The sequence below is a fragment of the Sinohyriopsis cumingii genome, chromosome 13 (assembly GCF_028554795.1).
Source record: "Sinohyriopsis cumingii isolate HCF-2022 chromosome 13, ASM2855479v2, whole genome shotgun sequence".
In the NCBI taxonomy this organism is placed as follows: Eukaryota; Metazoa; Mollusca; class Bivalvia; order Unionida; family Unionidae; genus Sinohyriopsis; species Sinohyriopsis cumingii.
In genome coordinates, this window is record NC_142973.1 from 73339079 (window position 1) to 73362066 (window position 22988).

Here is a 22988-nt window from a genome sequence, read left to right on the forward strand (position 1 = left end):
AGCAATACAAGATTTAACTATTATTCTAATAAAATAAAGCATGCCTGGGAACAAAGAAACATTGCAAAACATAGTGATCATTTTTAGTAAACACACAGTTCAGTAAGGATACAAATTCATGATTTATGTAGTAGAATAGAAATTCCTATTATAAAATCTATATACATCTACAATAAATTAGTAGGTATTAAGGGACTGATCAATGACATCTACAGTAAATGAGTAGGTATTAAGGGACTGATTAATGACATCTACAATAAATTAGTAGTTATTAAGGGTATGATCAGTGACATCTACAATACATTAGTAGGTATTAAGGGACTGATTAATGACATCTACATTAAGTTAGTAGGTATTAATGGTCTGATCAAGGACATCTACAATAAATTAGTATCAAGAGTCTGTAGGTATTAATGGTATGATCAATGACATCTACAATAAATTAGTAGGTATTAATGGTATGATCAATGACATCTACAATACATTAGTAGGTATTAAGGGTCTGATCAATGACATCTACAATAAATTAGTATCAAGAGTCTGTAGGTATTAATGGTATGATCAATGACATCTACAATACATTAGTAGGTATTAATGGTCTGATCAAGGACATCTACAATAAATTAGTATCAAGAGTCTGTAGGTATTAATGGTATGATCAATGACATCTACAATAAATTAGTAGGTATTAATGGTATGATCAATGACATCTACAATACATTAGTAGGTATTAAGGGTCTGATCAATGACATCTACAATAAATTAGTAGGTATTAAGGGTCTGATCAATGACATCTACATCAAGTTAGTAGGTATTAAGGGTATGATCAATGACATTTACAATAAATTAGTAAGTATCAAGGGTCTGATAAATGACATCTGCAATAAATTAGTAGGTATTAAGGGTCTGATCAATGACATCTACAATAAATTAGTAGGTATTAAGGGTCTAATCAATGACATATACAATACATTATTAGGTATTAAGGGTCTGATCAATGACATCTACAATATGTTATTAGGTATTAAGGGACTGATCAATGACATCTACAATAAATTAGTAGGTATTAAGGGTCTGATCAATGACATCTACAATAAATTAGTAGGTATTAAGGGTCTGATCAAGGACATATACAATAAATTAGTAAGTATCAAGGGTCTGATCAGTGACATCTACAATAAATTAGTAGGTATTAAGGGTCTGATAAATGACATCTGCAATAAATTAGCAGGTATTAAGGGTCTGATAAATGACATCTACAATAAATTAGTATGTATAAAGGGTCTGATCAATAACATCTACAATAAATTAGTAGGTATTAAGGGTCTGGTAAATGACATCTGCAATACATTAGTAGGTATTAAGGGTCTGATCAGTGACATCTACAATAAATTAGTAGGTATTAAGGGTCTGATCAATGACATCTACAATAAATTAGTAGGTATTAAGGGTATGATCAATGACATCTACAATAAATTAGTAGGTATTAAGGGTCTGATCAATGACATCTACAATAAATTAGTAGGTATTAAGGGTATGATCAATGACATCTACAATAAATTAGTAGATATTAAGGGTATGATCAGTGACATCTACAATAAATTATTAGGTATTAAGGGTATGATCAGTGACATCTACAATAAATTAGTATCAAGGGACTGATCAATGACATCTACAATAAATTAGTAGGTATTAAGGGTCTGATCAAGGACATATACAATAAATTAGTAAGTATCAAGGGTCTGATAAATGACATCTACAATAAATTAGTAGGTATTAAGGGTCTGATAAATGACATCTACAATAAATTAGTATGTATAAAGGGTCTGATCAATAACATCTACAATAAATTAGTAGGTATTAAGGGTCTGATAAATGACATCTGCAATACATTAGTAGGTATTAAGGGTCTGATCAATGACATCTACAATAAATTAGTAGGTATTAAGGGTCTGATCAATGACATCTACAATAAATTAGTAGATATTAAGGGTATGATCAGTGACATCTACAATAAATTAGTAGGTATTATGGGTCTGATAAATGACATCTACAATAAATTAGTAGGCATTAAGGGTATGATCAGTGACATCTACAATACATTAGTAGGTATTAAGGGACTGATCAATGACATCTACATTAAGTTAGTGGGTATTAATGGTCTGATCAAGGACATCTACAATAAATTAGTATTAAGGGACTGATCAATGACATCTACAATAAATTAGTAGGTATTAAGGGTCTGATCAAGGACATATACAATAAATTAGTAAGTATCAAGGGTCTGATAAATGACATCTACAATAAATTAGTAGGTATTAAGGGTCTGATAAATGACATCTACAATAAATTAGTATGTATAAAGGGTCTGATCAATAACATCTACAATAAATTAGTAGGTATTAAGGGTCTGATAAATGACATCTGCAATACATTAGTAGGTATTAAGGGTCTGATCAATGACATCTACAATAAATTAGTAGGTATTAAGGGTCTGATCAATGACATCTACAATAAATTAGTAGATATTAAGGGTATGATCAGTGACATCTACAATAAATTAGTAGGTATTATGGGTCTGATAAATGACATCTACAATAAATTAGTAGGCATTAAGGGTATGATCAGTGACATCTACAATACATTAGTAGGTATTAAGGGACTGATCAATGACATCTACATTAAGTTAGTGGGTATTAATGGTCTGATCAAGGACATCTACAATAAATTAGTATTAAGGGACTGATCAATGACATCTACAATAAATTAGTAGGTATTAAGGGTCTGATCAAGGACATCTACAATAAATTAGTAGGTATTAAGGGTCTGATCAAGGACATATACAATAAATTAGTAGGTATTAAGGGTCTGATCAATGACATCTACAATAAATTAGTAGGTATTAAGGGTCTGATCAATAACATCTACAAATAATAAGCCACCAAGAAAATTCGTGATTTCACAGTATCAGAGACATACATTGCTGACAGACAAACAAACAGAAGGACAAAAGATAGATTATAATGAATGAACACAAATAAAAATATGCAGCAGATTATGTGATCTACAAGAATTCAGTAGATTACCTCCACTCAGTTGTCATTTAAATTGCTTCTGTCCCCAACCTAATATTAAAATTGCTTCTACCGCCCATTAACCCCTTACCAGAATTTATGTTTAAAAAATATGCTTCTGTAGAGGGCAGTGTTTTTCAATTAAAACATATCTGATGGTGGATCATGATTTTTTTAAGTGCTTCTGTTGTGGGTTGGTTGAATTTGAAAGTACCTTCCACTGGGGGGGGGGAGTATAAGTTTTCCTGGAGCAGCCCATAGCATCATAAGTACAGTGTCATGTGAAATGGTAAGGAGGATGAGCAAATAGCTTTGTTAATGATCACATCTTGAGTTACCTCCCTTCTCTCTCTCTCTCTCTCTCTCTCTCTCTCTCTCTCTCTGTCTCTGCAGGGTGCATTCCATCCTTCGTTTCTGTTGGCATCTTAAGTGGTAAGACAGAATGTGAATAAATTCTGCATGCCACAAATCGAACATTATATTTCATTCATAAATCTTGCATACACGACATGTGGTTATTTAGCACATAATCTTTTCTACCTGGTATTGTGCTTAATTCTGAACTCATTGTATCAAGTCATCAAGAAATTGATCTTCACTAAAAGTGAAGGACACATTGCTCATTATTATCATAAATAATTATTGAATTTGCCAACAGAAAAGATTAGCATTCATATATGTACTGATATTAATCATTTGTGTACCTTTTGCAGCCTTCCTTTGATTCTGTCAAAGACTGGGTGAAGGAGTTAAAGAGGAATGGTGTATCTAACATGGTGATAGCTATAGCTGGAAATAAATGTGATCTGGAAGATCTCAGAGAGGTCAATACCAAAGGTAACATCAGTTAAACCACCAGCTTTGCTTCTCTGTCATCTCCACTTAATTTCCCCATGTTAGTACTTACAAGTCATCTCCACTTTATTTTCCCATGTTAATACTTGCAAGTCATTTCGACTTCATTTTCCCAATGTTCCCATGTTAGTACTTACAAGTCATCTTCATTTCATTTTCCCATGTTAATGCTTGCAAGTCATCTCCACTTTATTTTCCCATGTTAGTATTTACAAGTCATCTTTCATTTCCCCATATTAGTACTTGAAAGACATCTCCATTTGCCCATGATAATACTTGCAAATCATCTCCACTTAATTTCCCCATGTTAGTACTTAAAGGTCATCTCCACTTAACTTCCCCATGATAGTACTTGCAAGCCATCTCCACTTCATTTCCCCATGTTAGTACTTGCAAGTCATCTCCACTTCATTTCCCCATGTTAGTACTTGAAAGGCATCTCCATTTGCCCATGATAATACTTGCAAGTAATCTCCACTTAATTTCCCCATGTTAGTACTTGCAAGCTGTCTCCAGTTCATTTCCCCATGTTAGTACTTGCAAGTCATCTTCACTTCATTTCCCTATGTTAGTACTTGCAAGTCATCTCCATTTTATTCCTCCTCTTAGTACTTACAAGTCATCTGTACTTCACTTCCCCATGTTAGTATTTACAAGTCATCTTCATTTCATTTTCACATGTTAGTACTTACAAGTCATCTAGATTTCATTTCCTCATGTTAGTACTTACAAGTCATCTGCATTTTATTTCCCCATGTTAGTACTTGCAGGAGCTATATATTCATGGTTATTGCTTTATTTTTTATAACCTATCTTGTTGCACGTGATTGGCAGAAATGCAGAAGGCAATAACAAAAATTTCCCATAACCGTTGATTTTAAAAAAAAAGTTTATGATTACAAATTCTGAGGCATCAATTTTTGAGTTACAAATGCTGCAGACCACTGGTGCAATATATATCTGCAATATATATCTGAAGTCATATAAATGATATTGGGTACTCTTGCTTAGATAAGACTTCAGGACTAATTCAGAAAGGTTGTGACAACATTGATAATATGTTGCCTCTTGAACCTTTCAGTGAACCTAGAATTTGTTTATGGCACTTGGCAAACCATCATGTTACATTTAATTTTTTTGTCAAGCTCATAACAGTGGAAAGCAAGACATAATGTTCACTTTGTCTGATGTTAAAAGTAGCATCATGGGAAGTTTCTTTTTGTTTAATTATTTCGTCAGTTTTGCCTATTTAGTTATATTTATGGATTTTGTTTTTCCTTGGTAAATCCCAATAAGATGCAAACATCATTCATTCTGTGACAGACTTTCCAAACTCTTTGACCTTGGTGTCAGGTTGGCAAGGTTTTATCTCGTTACTTTTAATGTGAACGATTTTAGTGGTGTATGCTTTTTACATTTAGTTCATGACCAGATTTGTGTTGTACCAACTGTATAATACAGCTGTACCTGGAATCATCTCATGGCCACATTTGTGTTGTACCCACTGTATAATACAGCTGTACCTGGAATCATTTCATGGCCACATTTTGTGTTGTACCCACTGTATAATACAGCTGTACCTGGAATCATCTCATGGCCACATTGGTGTTGTACCCACTGTATAATAAAGATGTACCTGGAAACATCTCGTGGCCACATTTGTGTTGTACACACTGTATAATACAGCTGCACCCAGAATCATCTCATGGCCACATTTGTGTTGTACACACTGTATAATACAGCTGCACCTGGAATCATCTCATGGCCACATTTGTGTTGTACACACTGTATAATACAGCTGCACCTGGAATCATCTCATGGCCACATTTGTGTTGTACGTACTGTATAATACAGCTGCACCTGGAATCATCTCATGGCCACATTTGTGTTGTATGCACTGTATAATACAGCTGCACCTGGAATCATCTCATGGCCACATTTGTGTTGTACCCACTGTGTAATACAGCTGTGCCTGGAAAGCAGCAGAGGGGCTGTACAGACCGAAACTTTTTGCACAATAAACCCCTCCAGGAAACTATTCCTCGATAGAGGGCTTATTTCGACGAAATAAACCCTTCTATTCAGAATACAGGACAAAAAAAAATGTCCCCCGAAAACTCGAAGAGTTTCCAGGGACAAACTCGTTGAGTTTGCACTGACAACTTGGGTTACTTCAATAAATCTGAAACAGTTTCCGTGGCGGGGTCGTTATTGAAAAATCCATGGGTCGGGTCCATCCCCTCTGCTGCTCTGGGAAATGAGTTTCCAAGGAAAAACATTTTTATGTTGCAAATAGTGTATCAAGTCCAATACGGTATCTTGTTCTGGGATCGTGTAAATTTATTGTCACAAATCCGTGAGGTTTTCTTTGAGCATGACTGAAGAAATTTTTAAATTTATTTAAATCCATATCGCCACCACACCAGGTTTGATGAATATTTCTCAGTGTATGTGTATCAACTCCATTGAATATCGCAAGAAGATTACAATTATCCCTGATTACTTTAGGAATTTGTGTATAACGCTGAGTAACATAAATCACATCAGTGTTTTTGTGACGTCCCCGGGAAAATATTCTTGCGGGATTTTTTTGCTTGTCCAACATAACATCATCATACACTACTAGGTTGTTAATTGATTCATCAAGATCCTCGACGCTGGGGGCTTCTTCGATATCAGTGATAAATTCAACAACATCCTCACCGTCTTTACTCAGCGCGCTTGCACTCTCATTAAAATCTTTTATAACGTTATAGCATCGTTGATCATCTACAGATGGAGCTATCAAATACAGTTTATCCCATTTCATCCACTTCATTATCAAGTTCAGCAACAGCTGTGTTTTACCTGAACCGGATGGCCCAATTATAATCGCGCGGATAGAGTTTGGTAGCACTGAATTATGCTTAACTGGCTCTTTCTTTTTTGTCGCAGAAAAATCTGTAATTTCCATTTGTTTATAAAGAATAATAATTATGGATCTATATTGTGTGAAGTGTAAGGCACGAACCCCTACGAATGATCTAACAACCATTACAACAAAAAATAACAGACAAGCACTTTCTGGTAAGTGTACGCGATGTGGCACAAAAAAATTTAGATTTCAAAAAAAAAGCGAGAATTTAGCGGAGGTGACATTGCAGCCAAACTTGGAAAGCTCCCCGGAACTCCCTGGGCAAAGTATCCCGGAGAAAAACATCTCCCAGGATACAATTACTGCGGTCCAGGGACCCGACTAGATATCAGACTTGATGAACAATCTAAACCAAAACCGGGAGAGTATCCGATAAACGCTATCGACGCAGCGTGTCACATACATGATGTTGCTTATCGAAGTAAAGATCTACAAGACAGGCATATCGCGGATGTGAAATTAATTCATGCACTAAGCGCCATAAAAAATAAATCATTTAAGGAGTCACTCGCTAATTGGTTAGTAAGATCAGCGATGAAATCTAAATTAGTATTAGGCGCTGGATAATTAAATAAAAATGCAAGCGATTTATTATTCCCCAATCGGATACTGGAGAGGTAACTCAGCAATTAATAAACTCGCCAACGCGGCATCAGTAACACGCGAGGTTGCCAAAAATTGGCTATCAAAACAAGCAATATGGCAAATCTACTTACCACCACCTCGACAAATCAACTTTGCACATTTTGATGTTAGTGTGCCCAATGAAGTTCATCAGGCTGACATACTATTCCTGCCTCATGATACTGTCCGTAGAAAAATATACAAATACGCGCTAACAGTAGTTGATGTTGCCAGTAGATACAAAGAAGCAGAACCGTTAGCGACTAAAACAGCGTCCGAAGTCGCCTCTGCGTTTAAACGAATTTATCAACGAGGACCTCTAAACTGGCCACGATTATTACAAGTTGATCCTGGCAAGGAATTTCAGGGCGCGGTGTCATCACTGACAAAGCAGCATAACGTTACCATACGACGAGGACATACTGAAATTCATCGGGATCAGGCAATTGTTGAGCGATTTAATAGAACACTCGCTGAGAGATTATTCGGATACCAGTACGCGAGGGAATTCATTTACGATACGAGATCTCGTGAATGGGTTGCAAGACTGCCAAACGTGATAGCCGCACTGAATAATGAAATTACCAGAACAACAAACATGAGACCTGTAAATGCAATCACAAAAAAATATATACCCCGCGTCAGTGAACGCGGACAACAGCAACAAAATGTTTCAACGCAGCCAGGGACGCTAGCGTCCCCACTGCTGGGTAATGTCACCGTTAGGTATTTATACGAACCAGGCGAACTAGAAGGAGGAAAAAAAAGAGCAACCGATCCCACATGGAGTGTTACTACACATAAGATATCCAGCATAACCAGATCAACTGGGAGAAACGCAATCTACAGATTAGATTCGACTGCTCCTCAACGCGGATTTAAACGCGAGCAACTTCAGGTGATTCCCGAGGATACACAATTACCACCCCGATCACTAAAGTGATCCGCACTGAAGTGATTCAATCATTTAAATAACTGCAGCAACACCTCTGCGTCGGTTACACTCAAGACAGGTCAACATCACATTTTCACGTGTATGACCGCGACTGCTATCTATTCTATCTACGGTGAATTGCCTTGGGTCGTTTTTCGAATACTGCCACAGCAATAAACAATTACAACTCGCACAGTGATTATTCTGCTGTTGTTGTAATTGTATTACAAATTCAACATCCAAACTTTGTTTGGGATCAAACTCTCTACCATTTTTTTTGTCGCTCTGTTTGTAACCGGCTAATTTCTTTCTTATTGTGTCATCAGCGATTGAGCTGTCGTTGACAACATCATCTAATACAATTCTTCGTAACTGACCTATCCTTCTTACTCTTGACACGGCTAAATAAACTAAATTTGACCACTCGATGCGATCATCAACAATCCAAACTGTTGTATCTGAAATAGTTAGTCCCTGCGAACTGTGGATGGTCATAGCGTATCCTAGCGTCCACGGGGATTTGCTCATTTTCAGTGCCTGTTCAACAGCATCAACATCAACTGTGACAATATCATTTAATACTAAATTCTGTTTCTCCGGACCCGACGCAGTCAGGCGCCCTGGAATATCAACATCAATATTCTGCAATCGCGTATCAGCTGGTCTATAACACAACGGCACTGGCAACATGGGAAATTTCTTCTGATGTAACTGAAATAACCGCTGCTGAAGTGTGTCCCTGACTATCTTTCTACTTGCCACAATTAAATCACCTGGTTTCCACGTTTCCCAAAAGTCGCTCAGCGAAGTCTCTGGAATTATTTCACGCATTATCTCACACTGGACTTTATTGGTTTGTAGCCTGATCAGTGCCTTAAACTCTTTCAGCGTTTCATCGAGTGCTCTAACATCGTTAGTTATTTCCTCATAATAATCTACAAAAGTTTTCAGCCACTCGTGTGGAGATTCACCTGTAAATGGGGGTGGTTGACCATGATCGCCGCACATCACCACTGCGGTATTTTTCTTTAGCAGCCAATCCAGAAACTGTTTTAATGTATCCAACGGCACAGTGTCTATCTCATCCCAGATGATTTTCTCGGGAATATATTTCGTTCCCATTCGTTCAGGTGTCCACGTGCCGCCGCTGTATTTGAAAAAACTGTGATACGTGCACGCGTTAACATCCCGTTGTCTCATCTCCCTGGCAAGTCTGTGTGTGGGTGTTAGCACAATCATGTCAGAGTTTCTAAATAATTCAATCGCTCGAGTTGTTTTACCAGAACCACCAGGACCGTTCAGATAAACTGTTTTGTGTCTTGTAACAGGATCGTGCACCGGCGGCAACAACGAAGTTGCCCCCGACGAAACCATCGAAGATATTTCTGCGCTGCGATACTCATCCTCGATTTCAACATCAGCCGATTTACAATATCCGTGTAACATTTCATTCTTTATTCTCCACGAGCCCCACGGTGGATCATCCGATATAACATTATCCAACAGCGCTGAGTGTTTTTTATCAATATAAAATGAATCCGTTGCAACTCTCACTGCGGCAACAGGGAATCTATTGATCATCGACAACAAATTTATGGATACATAAGCCAGCATCGAAGATCTCAAATGTATGTACTGAGATGATTCTCCGTCAATATAACTAAAAACAGTCCCTAGTTTTTCCCCGTTTGACAGAAACACATCTTTGCGGTTACAGAACATGTTGTTCGTGGCTGCATCAGCGACAATAAGATCCAATTCAGTCTTGTCCATGATTAATCGACTGTGATGTTGTTTATGATCATACGCTCCACCTTGAGTGAATTTCCCTATTATTCTTCGTCCTAGATCTTTTGCTGTGCTTTCATCATTTCTGAGTTTGCTTTTAAGTACTTCAGGAGCTTTCTTGATGATAGCGTCGATAGAAGTTTCTGGATATTCTCGTGACCAATCTTCGATGACTTCTTCTAACGTAACCGGCGTTGGAGTTGGCAACCAAACTTCGGTTTGACGACAATAACATATAATCGCTTCGCTGACCGTCAGCGACAACAGTATTCGACTGTCAAGCATGTATCGCAATAACACTATCGGTGCCCATCGCTTCTCAACGAAATGTCTGCCAAACCAAACATAACACACAGGATGTAAATCCTTAGCGAATTTAAACGACGACACACAAGCAAATCCGGTCAAGTCAAAATCGGGTAAAACACCGTTGACAGCTACTCTTGTCATGGTATTGCCAGCGTGGCCAAACCGTTTAAAATATTCGCTGCATTCTCCACGCCCAAGGAAACTTCCTGGATAACACGCCGTCATGTCCACGGATATCATACCGCGGTGATCATACTGAGTATTCCACAAACCGCCGTGTCCGTATTCGACACAGCTCTGCTGGATATCAGCAAGAAAACTTTTCGGAGTTGGTCTCCATGAATTTCGTTCCCGGGCTACATGCGCGACAACACCCGGGACAGTAAAACAGTGTGTCAGTAACGTATCAGTGTTGCCAGCATGATATTTTTCTGCGAGTTTTTTCATTTCCTGCTGTAACGCCATTGTTCTGTATATTTCCCCGTTGGGTCTCACAAACTGATCATATTCTCCATCTTCGCTACTTCTGAATAACCACACAGACACTGGATCGGTTTTACTTATCTGATAAATAAAATCAAACATGCTCCCAGAATTGCTTTGCAATTCCGGATAATACTTCACAACACGGTCTTGCGGAAATATCCTAACCGAGTCAGTCCAGGCGTGACTGTTATGATCGATAATAGTTATTGGTGTTCCACGGGAATTGTATTTACACTCATACAATACCTCACCGGTTAACGATGAAACCGTTATAGGAAATTTTAGTAATCGCTCTAGCTCAGCAACATCATTTATTGACGCTCCTTTATCCGCTACTCGTGTCGCCCACGCTGTTATTTTAGTTTGTCTTAGCGGTGTTAGGCCGTTTCCTCGCATTGCATTTTTAAAATGTTCCATTACTCGCTCAGCTACACAATTCAACACCGACACCTTCATCGGTTTGAGTTTATCAACGCGTGGTTTCTTCATCGGATAAATTCCATAAACAACTGCGGTCACAGGATACGCTCTGGCATAATATGGTATATCAATCCCAACAAGTACTCCCGGTTTTGAGTCTTTACTTAACAGAACGGTTTTTCCACGAACGCCTCTGGCATCAAGAACAGGGTCTAGTTTGTCTCTGATAATCCACGTTCCCTCGCCGACTCCAACAATAAATTTTATCTGTACGAAATATCTTCTATCGTCGAGATACCCAATTATGTTACGCGCGATTGTATCGTTCATGGTAGCATCAATGATACGGTCACGAGAAATGCTTTGCATTTCCCGAGAAACGCTCGCGTTTCCGAGGATAATTTTATACGAAGACCACGTGTGTGCGGCACCATCACGACGAAACTCTTCTTTGGCATTCTTGATAACACCAATTACCTCTGCTAACTCTCTTCGTCGTGGATCAGCGGTTAACCGGTCAAGATCGAATCTAGAACCTGATATGGGTTTTATTCTGGATAGTCTTTCAAAACCCATTATTATAATTAAGACAAATATTTAAATAGACAAATATATTATATGATGAACCAATGCAAGTGGATCAAACTAAATTCATCAGCGCCGTGTAGCAAACCCTGCAGAGGCGAATACTGTGGACAACATGCTCAACAGGTCCGCGGTGGGAGTCTAGGACCGATACCGTGTATCAGATGCGGCATTGGAGTACGAGGAAAAACGCAATTATGTTCAGCGTGTGGTGGAAAACGCTATCGAGAACTAAAACGGTATTATGATTAAAAAAATCCAGACTGTGATAACGCTCTCAAATGCGAGCGTGATTACATAAATAAGTTTTCAGACAAATTATGAATTAGACAATGATTTGCTTATAGTATAATGAATCAAGAATTCGTCCGACATCCAACTATTCCAAATTATGAGGCAAACCGAGATGACATAGTGAGAAACTACAGGCTGAGGAAACAAGTTGGTACAGTTGATAATGCTGGTTATTTAAGATTTACTGTTAGGAAAGGGAGGTATTTATGTCATCGTTTCGTCTATGAGGTTTTTAACGGAGAGATCCCTAAAGGCCTTGTCATTGATCATATTAACGGGAACAGACTTGATAACAGTATTGAAAACCTTCAAGCGATCACTCAGAGCAAGAATACCATACGAGGAAGAGTTAAATGTAAAACAGCTATAAGAAGAGCAGTGAAATCTGTGAATGTTGAGACTCGTGAAGAAATAATATTTCAATCAATGAGCGCAGCCGGTAGGTATTTCGGTATTTGTCCACCTTCTGTACAGCATGTCGCAGATGGGATCTACAAAACAGCATTTTCAAAGAAGCTCAAACAGAAGATTTCATTCTGTTATATAACTCTTATCGTTGACACAAACGACGATAACTCCTCCGAGAGTGTGTAACGCTTTGCAGAGTTGTCGTTGCTGGTCAGAGGATTTGCTCCCCCTAAGAAAGCCACCTTGATAAAATATTTTATCGAGTTCATAACATGTAATCATTTATTTACCGTAGAATATATATTTTTTTTACAAACAATATCCTCGTTTTACTGAATATATCCGACTGTTTTGCTCTTCTGTGCTTGTTATATGACCGCGCTTAAGAAAACATACAATTAAAATATTTTAAACAAGTCCCGCCCACTGCTAGAGCGAATTTCCAACTCACAAGTAACAGTTGGGTTATATACGAAATCGCTCCCTAAGACCTTTGGGTCGATCGAAAGTCAGCACGCGCAAGCAAAACCATAAATTTAATCCGCCAATGGCGGGTGTCTTTTGTGCACCATCCAATGGTCGATTCAATGGATGGTTTTGCTCTGCTGCTGACCGTAGAAAATGACCCACCTGTGTATGTTTGTGTCGTCATAGGATAAGGTCTTAGGATAAGTTAGGATAAGATTACATGTTCATTGTGCCTTTACTTGCTGTCATACTCGAATCAGAGGTTAAAGGTTGTCTGTTCTGTACCGTCTCTTAGGATAAGATTACATGTTCATTGTACCTTTGCTTGCTGTGATACTCGAATCAGAGGTAAAGGTTGTCTGTTCTGTACCGTCTCTTAGGATAAGATTACATGTTCATTGTACCTTTGCTTGCTGTGATACTCGAATCAGAGGTAAAGGTTGTTTGTGTTGTCAAATAAATGTTTGCCGGGCCTGCTAGAGAACTCGATCCTAGAAGCCAGGGCTGTCTCGTCTTGTAAATAAATGTGCCTCTGAGTCACTTGGCAGTCAGAGGGGTCCGTCCTTAGGATAAGTTACGTGTTATATGTTTGTCCTTGTCAATTCACTAAACACGTCCTCTTGAGCCTATAGAACGTTATTTGACGATCTAGAGGCTCTTGCAGGGGATAAAGTGTTTCGTGTTACATGTTGTATTGTCATGTCGGAAGCAGTCCTCGTGGGGTTCTAGAACGTTATTTGACGATCTAGGCCCTTGCAGGGGATAAATGTTTCCGACTGTCTCGTTTTGTTTTGGAAAGCTAGCGTTTCTCATGCAAAGTGTTTCTATTAAAAATATAAAAATATATAATAATATGAATCACGAAAATATAAATACCATACTTGTTGAAATTAAAGAATTACAACAGCGAGGTTTTAATATTTTACTAGACACTGAAACAATTATGTCAGATTTTGAATCCTTGAATGAGCTATCACGCTTGGGGAAGAACAATCTCCCTGCTCGTTATAGGTTCATTAAGGGTTTGCAAGATCGTGTTTACAGATCACTTGCCGGGATAACTGAAAATCAGGTATCTGAATTTATTCCACTGTGCCGTGCAGTTGAGAAGATTCGTCTTGGATTGTCACAAGAGTATGAGACTCGAAAATTAATTAGCACCAGGGTGAGACGGTTAAAAGGTTATATAAAGAATCTAGACACGGAAATGCCTTGCATTTCTGACAAAAATACTAGTGTTTCTGACTACGAGGCCGACAAGGAAGTATAAACCGCATAGCGTGTGACTCACAGCACAAAGTGAAAGTAGAACCTGAGAACGCTAGCGCCCCCCCCCCCCCGCTTGGAGTGTAAAGCACATTTCCACGGGTAAAAAAAAAAGTGTATTACTTTTTTTGCCCTTGGAAACTCAAAGAGTTTCTCAAGTGAAGGGCGCTTTCAGATTTTCAGGATTTGCTTAAGCGTTTCAACATCAATACAGGAATGAGAATAGTTCATAATCTGTTCTCGTTGACACCAAACTATGATCATATGATTTTGCTGTAGCTCTGTTAATTGTGACGGAGTTAACAAGAAGTCTTCGTCACCATACACGTCAATAACTATTTTAACGGGGAAATACTGTTCTGGGAATGTCTGTATTTGAAATGCGGTTTTTATTGCCTCGTAAAGAATTTGCTTATCATGAATATGAACTCGTGCATGAATGTACTCGGGTTGATACATTATACACAACCGTTTTTTTTTAAATGCGTGCTAGCACTTTCAACGATAACTTATGCTGGTTTTGATAGGGTATTTGCACGATAAAATGACGAAAATGGATCAGTGCAGAAAAAAAAACTATTATAAATATTATGGATCCCTTGACTTAGGACTTCACCAGTAAGTTTATACTAACAGTCTCGTCACGCAGGTCCAACAAATTCCCCCTCTGGTCGGTGAGTTTGAAATTTATCGTTGACAACCACGGGTTATGACACCGTAGATAGACCGGATTGATTGGTTCTTGCACAATCAGAAAACCAGGGGGGTCTCTTGGTGTGAACGTATACAGGATAAACCCCTGTTGTGCCGTCGTAGTATCTGATGCGCTGTAACTGCCATCGATGACGTCACATACAAGATTGACCGCAATAACATCTGTGATATTTACGATCCCGGGTGAGATGTGTCTGCCATCGGATGCTGTACTGTTGTCGTGCTTGAGAATAACAGGTTGTGGTTTTATTCGTTCGTACGCGGCAAGAATATCTTCGAAAGATTGATCGATGAGATCAGAGACTGATTTTCTCAGCTCGGGCACGTTATATCCAGGAAATTTAAAATCTGAAATATCATTCACTTGAATACCATATTTAATTGCAAAATCTGCTCTGGCTATCTGTCTATAATTATCATCGATATAGTCTTTAAGATCCAGTAAAGCCTGAATTATTCTTAGATTTATAGTTTCCTTGGCCGATGCGAGTTTGTTTAGTTTTTCTATGGTTGTGATAATATTATCACGCGGACTTGTTAAATCAGAAATATAATCTTGGAAATATACTCGCAGGAGTTGTAGCTGTTGTTTATGTACTAGATTGATCGGAATAAATAATTCAGATTCTATATCATCTAGACGGTAAACACGGAGCTCCTGCCCCCCCTTAACATGTGGAGCTTCTATACTCCAAGTATCGGGCATTAAAGTACTTTTTCTTGCTAGTAATTGATCTGCAAGGAGTAAATAATAATTGTACTCGAGGTCGTGTAGTGCTTCTTTATAGGTCATAAAATCCGATTTTTCAGGTTTTGGTGGACGAGGTTTAACCTCGGGGGCCTTTGGCCATCCTAATAATGTTCGGATTGAGCTGTTATAAATATCCACGGCGTATCCTGGCGTTGAGATTTCAATGACCGCAGACAGCGTTGGTTCATGAGCTGTTATAGATATTTTGGCTTCCTTGCCGGTGATTCGTTTTATTTGGCGTTGTATCTCATTATTGATTTCTTCGATCTGATAACTCCCAGTGGGAAGTGTAATTGTATTCCAGTCAAGTTCACCCTGTTCGCCGGAGTCGGCTTTGCTTTTCCCGAACACGAATGAATTATTTGGCTGCAGACCACCAAATGATGCCGACCTAACATTGGGCCAGCTGTGATACACACTGAGCTTTGCTAACGCGATTTCACTCACTGGAATTGGAGTTCGAAAATTAATACCGAATTCTGGTGTCGTCGAGGACACTGAGATCATTGTGGTCCTTACCGGTGTTGTGTTTGTGACTATTTGTTGAAGCAGTTCTATTGACATTATTTATTTGTTTAGTTTTCAAATAGTCATTGTACGCATCTGACATTAGTTTGAATTCAGAATCTGATATCGTAGCGTCGCTACTTTGCACGTCTAACGATGATGATATCAGCGATGATAATTTCTGATATGCGGTCGTGGCTGTATTTAATTTTGTCGTGTAATCGTGTAATTTTGTGTTAGCACATGATGATATTTTTTTTGCTATGATGCCGAAAACTCCAGCTGTTGTTGTGGCCGCGGAAACACAGATCGTGGCGGCGACTGCTGCAGTTACCGGAGTGACCGCTGATAGTATTGCTCCGGCAGATGCAACAACGGCAGATACTGAATAAACCATAATATCCAGCACTGTTATGCGGCGCTTGTATTTTTTTACTTTTTGACTAGTTACTTCGATGACAGTTTTTAACTCAGATTGCCACTCACGGACTTGATTGTATCGATATTGTTGAGCATCTGGCGTCGTTGACATTATTCAATTACGCGGTAACCAATTGAGGCGTTGCAGCGACGAATTCCAAACAAAACCAGTAAGCTGTTGCTGTTAAACTATCGTCCTCGGCTTCAAGCATAAATGTTTCCTCGGTTCCGCTGTTTAGTATTACAGTGCAAACCCCGGAATACTTATCGGTGGAATGTCTCCAAGGATATGTTGTGAAGATTTCAAATTTAGCGGCTGAAAACACAGACAACCTGTAAACACCGGTGGCTGTTGCTGTATATTTGATAGTGTTATTTTGTCGTGACCATGTTGCGAATCCCGATGATACCGTGAATACGATGTTGGTGATATGCCCCGGAGTAACTCCAGTGGGAACTTTAATCAAACTGGTTTTGTTAACGATATCAGGAATACCCGATACGATATCCTGCTGTGTTTGTTTGATCGTGTTAATGTCGGTCTTTACATCAGCGAGTTTTACATCGACGACTGGAGGAGTCCCAAAGAACTTATCCACGACCTCATCAGTTTTTACGAAGTTTCTTCGAAATCTTGTAAACGCGCCCACGTGAACATCATGCTCTGCACGCAGCGTATTTAGTTTACCGTTGACGATGTCCACGTATTGTTTGTTTGACGCATCCTGGTCGGATTCGGGATTCGCTAACGCGGTTATTTTGTTGCCGCTCATGCTGAGTTCGCCTGTCATCGTGTCACCGGCTTTTTTCACACATTTATCAACACCTTTATCAATACTGTCTTTGATGCTTGCGATTGATATATTCGAGTCCTTGATCCGGCCGCCATCACTAAATGCAACGAAGTTATCCTTGGTAGCTCCAAGAACTCTGCGAATTATATCATTCCACTTAATGTTGCTCGTTCTTAGTTTTCCTTGCCTGTCTTGGAAAATAGCAACTTCATCTGGGTCAACTCCAGCTATATTCAAAAGATTATCGACTTCATCTTTGGTCGCATATTTTGAGAGATCAGCATCTGTGCTTGGTTTACCTCCTCGTGTGAAAGGTCTTCTGTAAATATCCACCATTATTCTTATTGCTGTTTTTCAAATGCTAGCATTTCTCGATGCGGTATATTCATACACTACTTTATGAGGAGGAGTTGCTGGATTTCTTGAGATTGCATCAAGAACATTTAAAACCTCCCTCCCACAAATGGGCGGATCAATTAATGTTTGTGTTGGTAACGTCGACTGCCACACTGGAACATTAGAAAATCTGCTGACATACTTGAGAAACTCAACTGGCGGTGCTAAACCGTACGAATCAAAATAGATAATTCCACGTGGATCGATCGCGTAAGCAACCCAGTGAGTTCCCGGACCATCTTTGTTGTCGAGATTGATAATGCCAGTTTCTGGATTATTCGGTCGTTGCGGTAATTGATCTCGCATAAATACGCCTCTGAAATGTTTTACACGCAATTTTTTAACAGCATCGAGTAAATCAAAATTGCTCAACGGCGTTAGAATTTTTTTGGATACCATGATGGTGGAGTTCCTGGTAGTCTTAGACCGCGTCCCTTTTTTTTCTTGTATCCTTTTCCCGTTTCCTTTTTTAGTGCCATTCCAGCTGCAGTTCCAACTGCACCGAGTGCTGCGGCTTTTGCTACGGCTGGTGCTGCCGCGGCAATCAACGCCGGTATTGCTGCGAGAAGAGGAAATATTCCACCGGTTTTAGTCATGTCCTTGATAGCTGCAGCAGAGAAATCAAGTCGGACACCGGTTTTTGCTGTTAGTGCCTTATTAAAATGTTTAAGCTGAGTATTAGTCAACGACAATTTGTTTGGACCACCAGTAATCTGATCTCGTTTTAGTGTTATTGATGTCCCGCACGTGCTTGCGTTCTTTGATTGCAATTTCTTCGTTTGACCGGAAGTCAAGGTGACATTAACATGACTGTATGACATTATATCCTAAGTTTGATTTTAATTGCGTTACATATTCTCGATTGGAGCGTCGATGACCCTCATTCGTCCGCCAACACCTTCAAGCAGCATTGCTTTATCGGAGAGTATGACAGCAATCGCTCTGCAACCACCAGCAGGAACACCTACACGAGCTCGGAAATGTAGGTCGACAACAGATTGTTTAACCAGATCAAGATGTTCCAGCGAAAAGTAATAAATCGGATATAAACTCATAAAGTCTCGCTGTGATATTTGCAGGCCAGTGTCTACATTAAGGTCGCGCCCCATAAATGACATCAGACGATGATACGCGCGTGCGACACGATGATGTTCGAAATCTATTAATATATCCTCAGATGGCTCCTGATGCCCATTTATTCTCAACGAAACTTCAGAAACTCCAAGTGTATCAAATACCATTGGATTTCTTTCCTGGCTATCTGTTCTAGCACGGTATTGAAATGCAATGAAAATATGTCGTGGTGCTGATACTCCTTGTTGCGATGATATATGCCATGTAAACAACCCACCATTATCACCCTGAATAACGTCTGTGGTTGTTGTTTTCCAGGATAGCAGTGATTTACCGCCCGTGTCCATGAAAGACAACAGTCGTTGTTCTTCGGTGATTGACGGAGACAACACTGGCATCCACAACCACAGTTTAGTTAGTATTACCTGACCAGGGGCAACAGCAGCATCTCGCCAGATAGCGTCATTATCATCAGGTTTTCGCACAAGTACAACTGTGTGTTTGGCACCGAATATGACCTTGTGGACATCTCTGCAGAATCCAAAGATGTGAGACAATGGAATCACACCTGAGAACTCTTCATCTCCACTTAACATCGATCTACGTGTTGCAAAACCCAAATTAAAATTTTCGTTCATCGATGCAACTGCGTCACCGGCATTATTCATTGTTACATTCCTGTTCTCGGGGCTGTCGGTTATATCCTTTGCAAACATCATTGATGGTCCGGCTGATCTGGTGTAATCATCCGAGTATCTCGCCAACCCGAGAATTGTTGTGGCAACGTCGACGTTATCATGAATTGTTTCAATTTCTTTTCCATCTATCATGTAAATAGCAGATTTAAATAACGCCATGATGCCGTTGTTAACAAATCCAACTCGGTCGCCGATTCCGTAGTTAGTGTTACCATTCTTTAAAAGCCTACCTTCAACTTCGATGAAGGCCTCAGCGGGCAAGAAGTATCTACTTGTATCCTGGACCTGTAGTTCAATTCTTCCGCGTTGGTTAGGATCACGTGCTTCATAAGAATAATATTGAAAATCACGTACAGAATCATCTTTAAGTACTGGTTTGGACATATCAAACGCGTCATTGGATTTTCGTGCAAACATTATTATTATTTGTGATGATCTAATTAAAATGTTATCGTCACCGGAAACCACTACCAGCTATCAAATTAGCAGTTACACTATCTTGCAACGCTTTGGAGGTAATTCCTGCTGTTGCGATCTCAGCTAATTTCTGATTTACGGCCTTATTTACTATGCTACTAACATTTGCCGGCATAGCTTCAGTGGATGGTAGTTTTACTGGCACCAACCTCTCGACTGGGTTTTTTTTTCGTATCAGCTGTGCTAGTCGATCCTTGATTGATTGAAATGCTTTCCCGGCAAGACTACCAACAGTGCCAATGGCTTTATCCTTGACAACATCAGCGGCTTTCATCGCGAATTGTTTTGCTAACGGTCCAGCTTTCGGAGCGATTCTTGTGACTAAATCCCTAACAACATCACCGACTCCATCTCCGTAAACAACCTCGTATACTGGTAATCGTGAGTTTACTACTCTGACACTTCTTGGTCTGCGAAAAGAATCGTGTAGTATCATTTTATTTAATTATTGTTTATCTAACTGAATTTGCTAGCAAATTTAATTATTAGTCGCTGTGGTAACCGTCTGCGAGTTCATCAATGAGCCCCCGGTAGATGCTGATATCCATGATGCCACGCTGAAATAGTCTCTGACAGATATCTGCGGCTTCATTTATAATTTCCGGAGAATTGTTTCCGGCACGTCTTCCTCCGATGAGAACTTCCAACCGTGATACATCATCGATGATATTATTAGGGCAGGCAATAAAACCGGATCCTAAACCCTCCCCTGTTGATGGTACAATTCTTGGGGATAAAATGTCTTGAGGCAAACTTTCAGAAGATGTTGTTAAGCTAATTATCGGCGACCTAGTTTGTTTGAATTTTTGGCCCCGCGGACTTCCTTCAGATGCAGCCTCGTATTCACTTAACGGAGTTAGGTCAGGATCTATTGCTCTTCGCCGTGAAGGATATTGTTGTCGTTCTGTGTGTTGCAACGGTGATTTTTCTTCTTGAGGTTGCGATGGTGGAATTTCAAGTTTACGTATAGCATCTACAAGTCTATCGTATTTTGTATCGTCCCTGCTGATTTGTTTTTTATTTTCACGTATACGATACGAATATTTGATAAAATTATCATCTGTCATAGAACCGTGTTCTGGGTTTAAAGACACATCTCTTCTAATCAATCCTAACAGTATTGTCTCAGGTAATTTCTCTTCTGGTACATTTTTAAGAAGTTCAATATAATCCGGCGTAAATCTTTTGGCGGGGTCAGTAATTCTCCCTGTTACTCGCTTACCAGCAGGTACTGACACAACAACTTCATCGGGTGGAGGCGGGGGTTTAAGTCCAGCTGAAATATCCTGTAAAATTTTCCTTTGCTCTATTAAAGCCTCTTTGGTAACAGCTGCGGATTTTTCAGTAGCTTTGGTCACGGGTTTAAATAATTCCTCCGTAGTCTCTGCAAAGCCTTCCCGTGCTTGCTGTCTTAGTTGTAATTTTTGTCTGACACTATCACGGACAGGAAGAAATTTCTGAATTGCTTCGAGACGTTCTCGAGCTAATCTAGTTGTATGTGCTTCTCCAATATTTGCCATTATTTATTTGTCAATGATTTAATTCCGCTAACATAAAAATGTTTTTCCTTGGAAACTCATTTCCCAGAGCAGCAGAGGGGATGGACCCGACCCATGGATTTTTCAATAACGACCCCGCCACGGAAACTGTTTCAGATTTATTGAAGTAACCCAAGTTGTCAGTGCAAACTCAACGAGTTTGTCCCTGGAAACTCTTCGAGTTTTCGGGGGACATTTTTTTTGTCCTGTATTCTGAATAGAAGGGTTTATTTCGTCGAAATAAGCCCTCTATCGAGGAATAGTTTCCTGGAGGGGTTTATTGTGCAAAAAGTTTCGGTCTGTACAGCCCCTCTGCTGCTTGGAATCATCTCATGGCCACATTTGTGTTGTACCCACTGTATAATACAGCTGCACCTGGAATCATCTCATGGCCACATTTGTGTTGTACCCACTGTATAATACAGCTGTGCCTGGAATCATCTCATGGCCACATTTGTGTTGTACCCACTGTATAATACAGCTGCACCTGGAATCATCTCATGGCCCCATTTGTGTTGTATGCACTGTATAATACAGCTGCACCTGGAATCATCTCATGGCCACATTTGTGTTGTACCCACTGTATAATACAGCTGCACCCGGAATCATCTCGTGGCCACATTTGTGTTGTATGCACTGTATAACACAGCTGCACCTGGAATCATCTCATGGCCACATTTGTGTTGTACCCACTGTATAATACAGCTGCACCTGGAATCATCTCATGGTCACATTTGTGTTGTACCCACTGTATAATACAGCTGTACCTGGAATCATCTCATGGCCACATTTATGTTGTACCCACTGTGTAATACAGCTGTGCCTGGAATCATCTCATGGCCACATTTGTGTTGTACCCACTGTATAATACAGCTGCACCTGGAATCATCTCATGGCCCCATTTGTGTTGTATGCACTGTATAATACAGCTGCACCTGGAATCATCTCATGGCCACATTTGTGTTGTACCCACTGTATAATACAGCTGCACCCGGAATCATCTCATGGCCACATTTGTGTTGTATGCACTGTATAACACAGCTGCACCTGGAATCATCTCATGGTCACATTTGTGTTGTACCCACTGTATAATACAGCTGCACCTGGAATCATCTCATGGTCACATTTGTGTTGTACCCACTGTATAATACAGCTGTACCTGGAATCATCTCATGGCCACATTTGTGTTGTACC

The 22988-nt window shown here is 39.5% G+C and overlaps 1 protein-coding gene across 4 annotated transcripts in view; it reads left to right on the forward strand.

Annotated features, from left to right (window-relative positions):
• Nucleotides 1–22988, forward strand: part of LOC149785829 (ras-related protein Rab-22A-like) — a 60843-nt gene that overhangs the window by 22458 nt on the left and 15397 nt on the right. For all 4 annotated transcript variants that reach the window (XR_016425462.1, XM_089979781.1, XM_089979780.1 and 1 more), the window contains exon 5: nt 3788–3911. Coding sequence is in view for 3 of the 4 variants with exons in the window: in XM_089979781.1 (XP_089835907.1) it covers nt 3788–3911 (124 nt within the window). In the remaining variant the exon portion in view is untranslated. The remainder of the gene's footprint in view (nt 1–3787; nt 3912–22988) is intronic.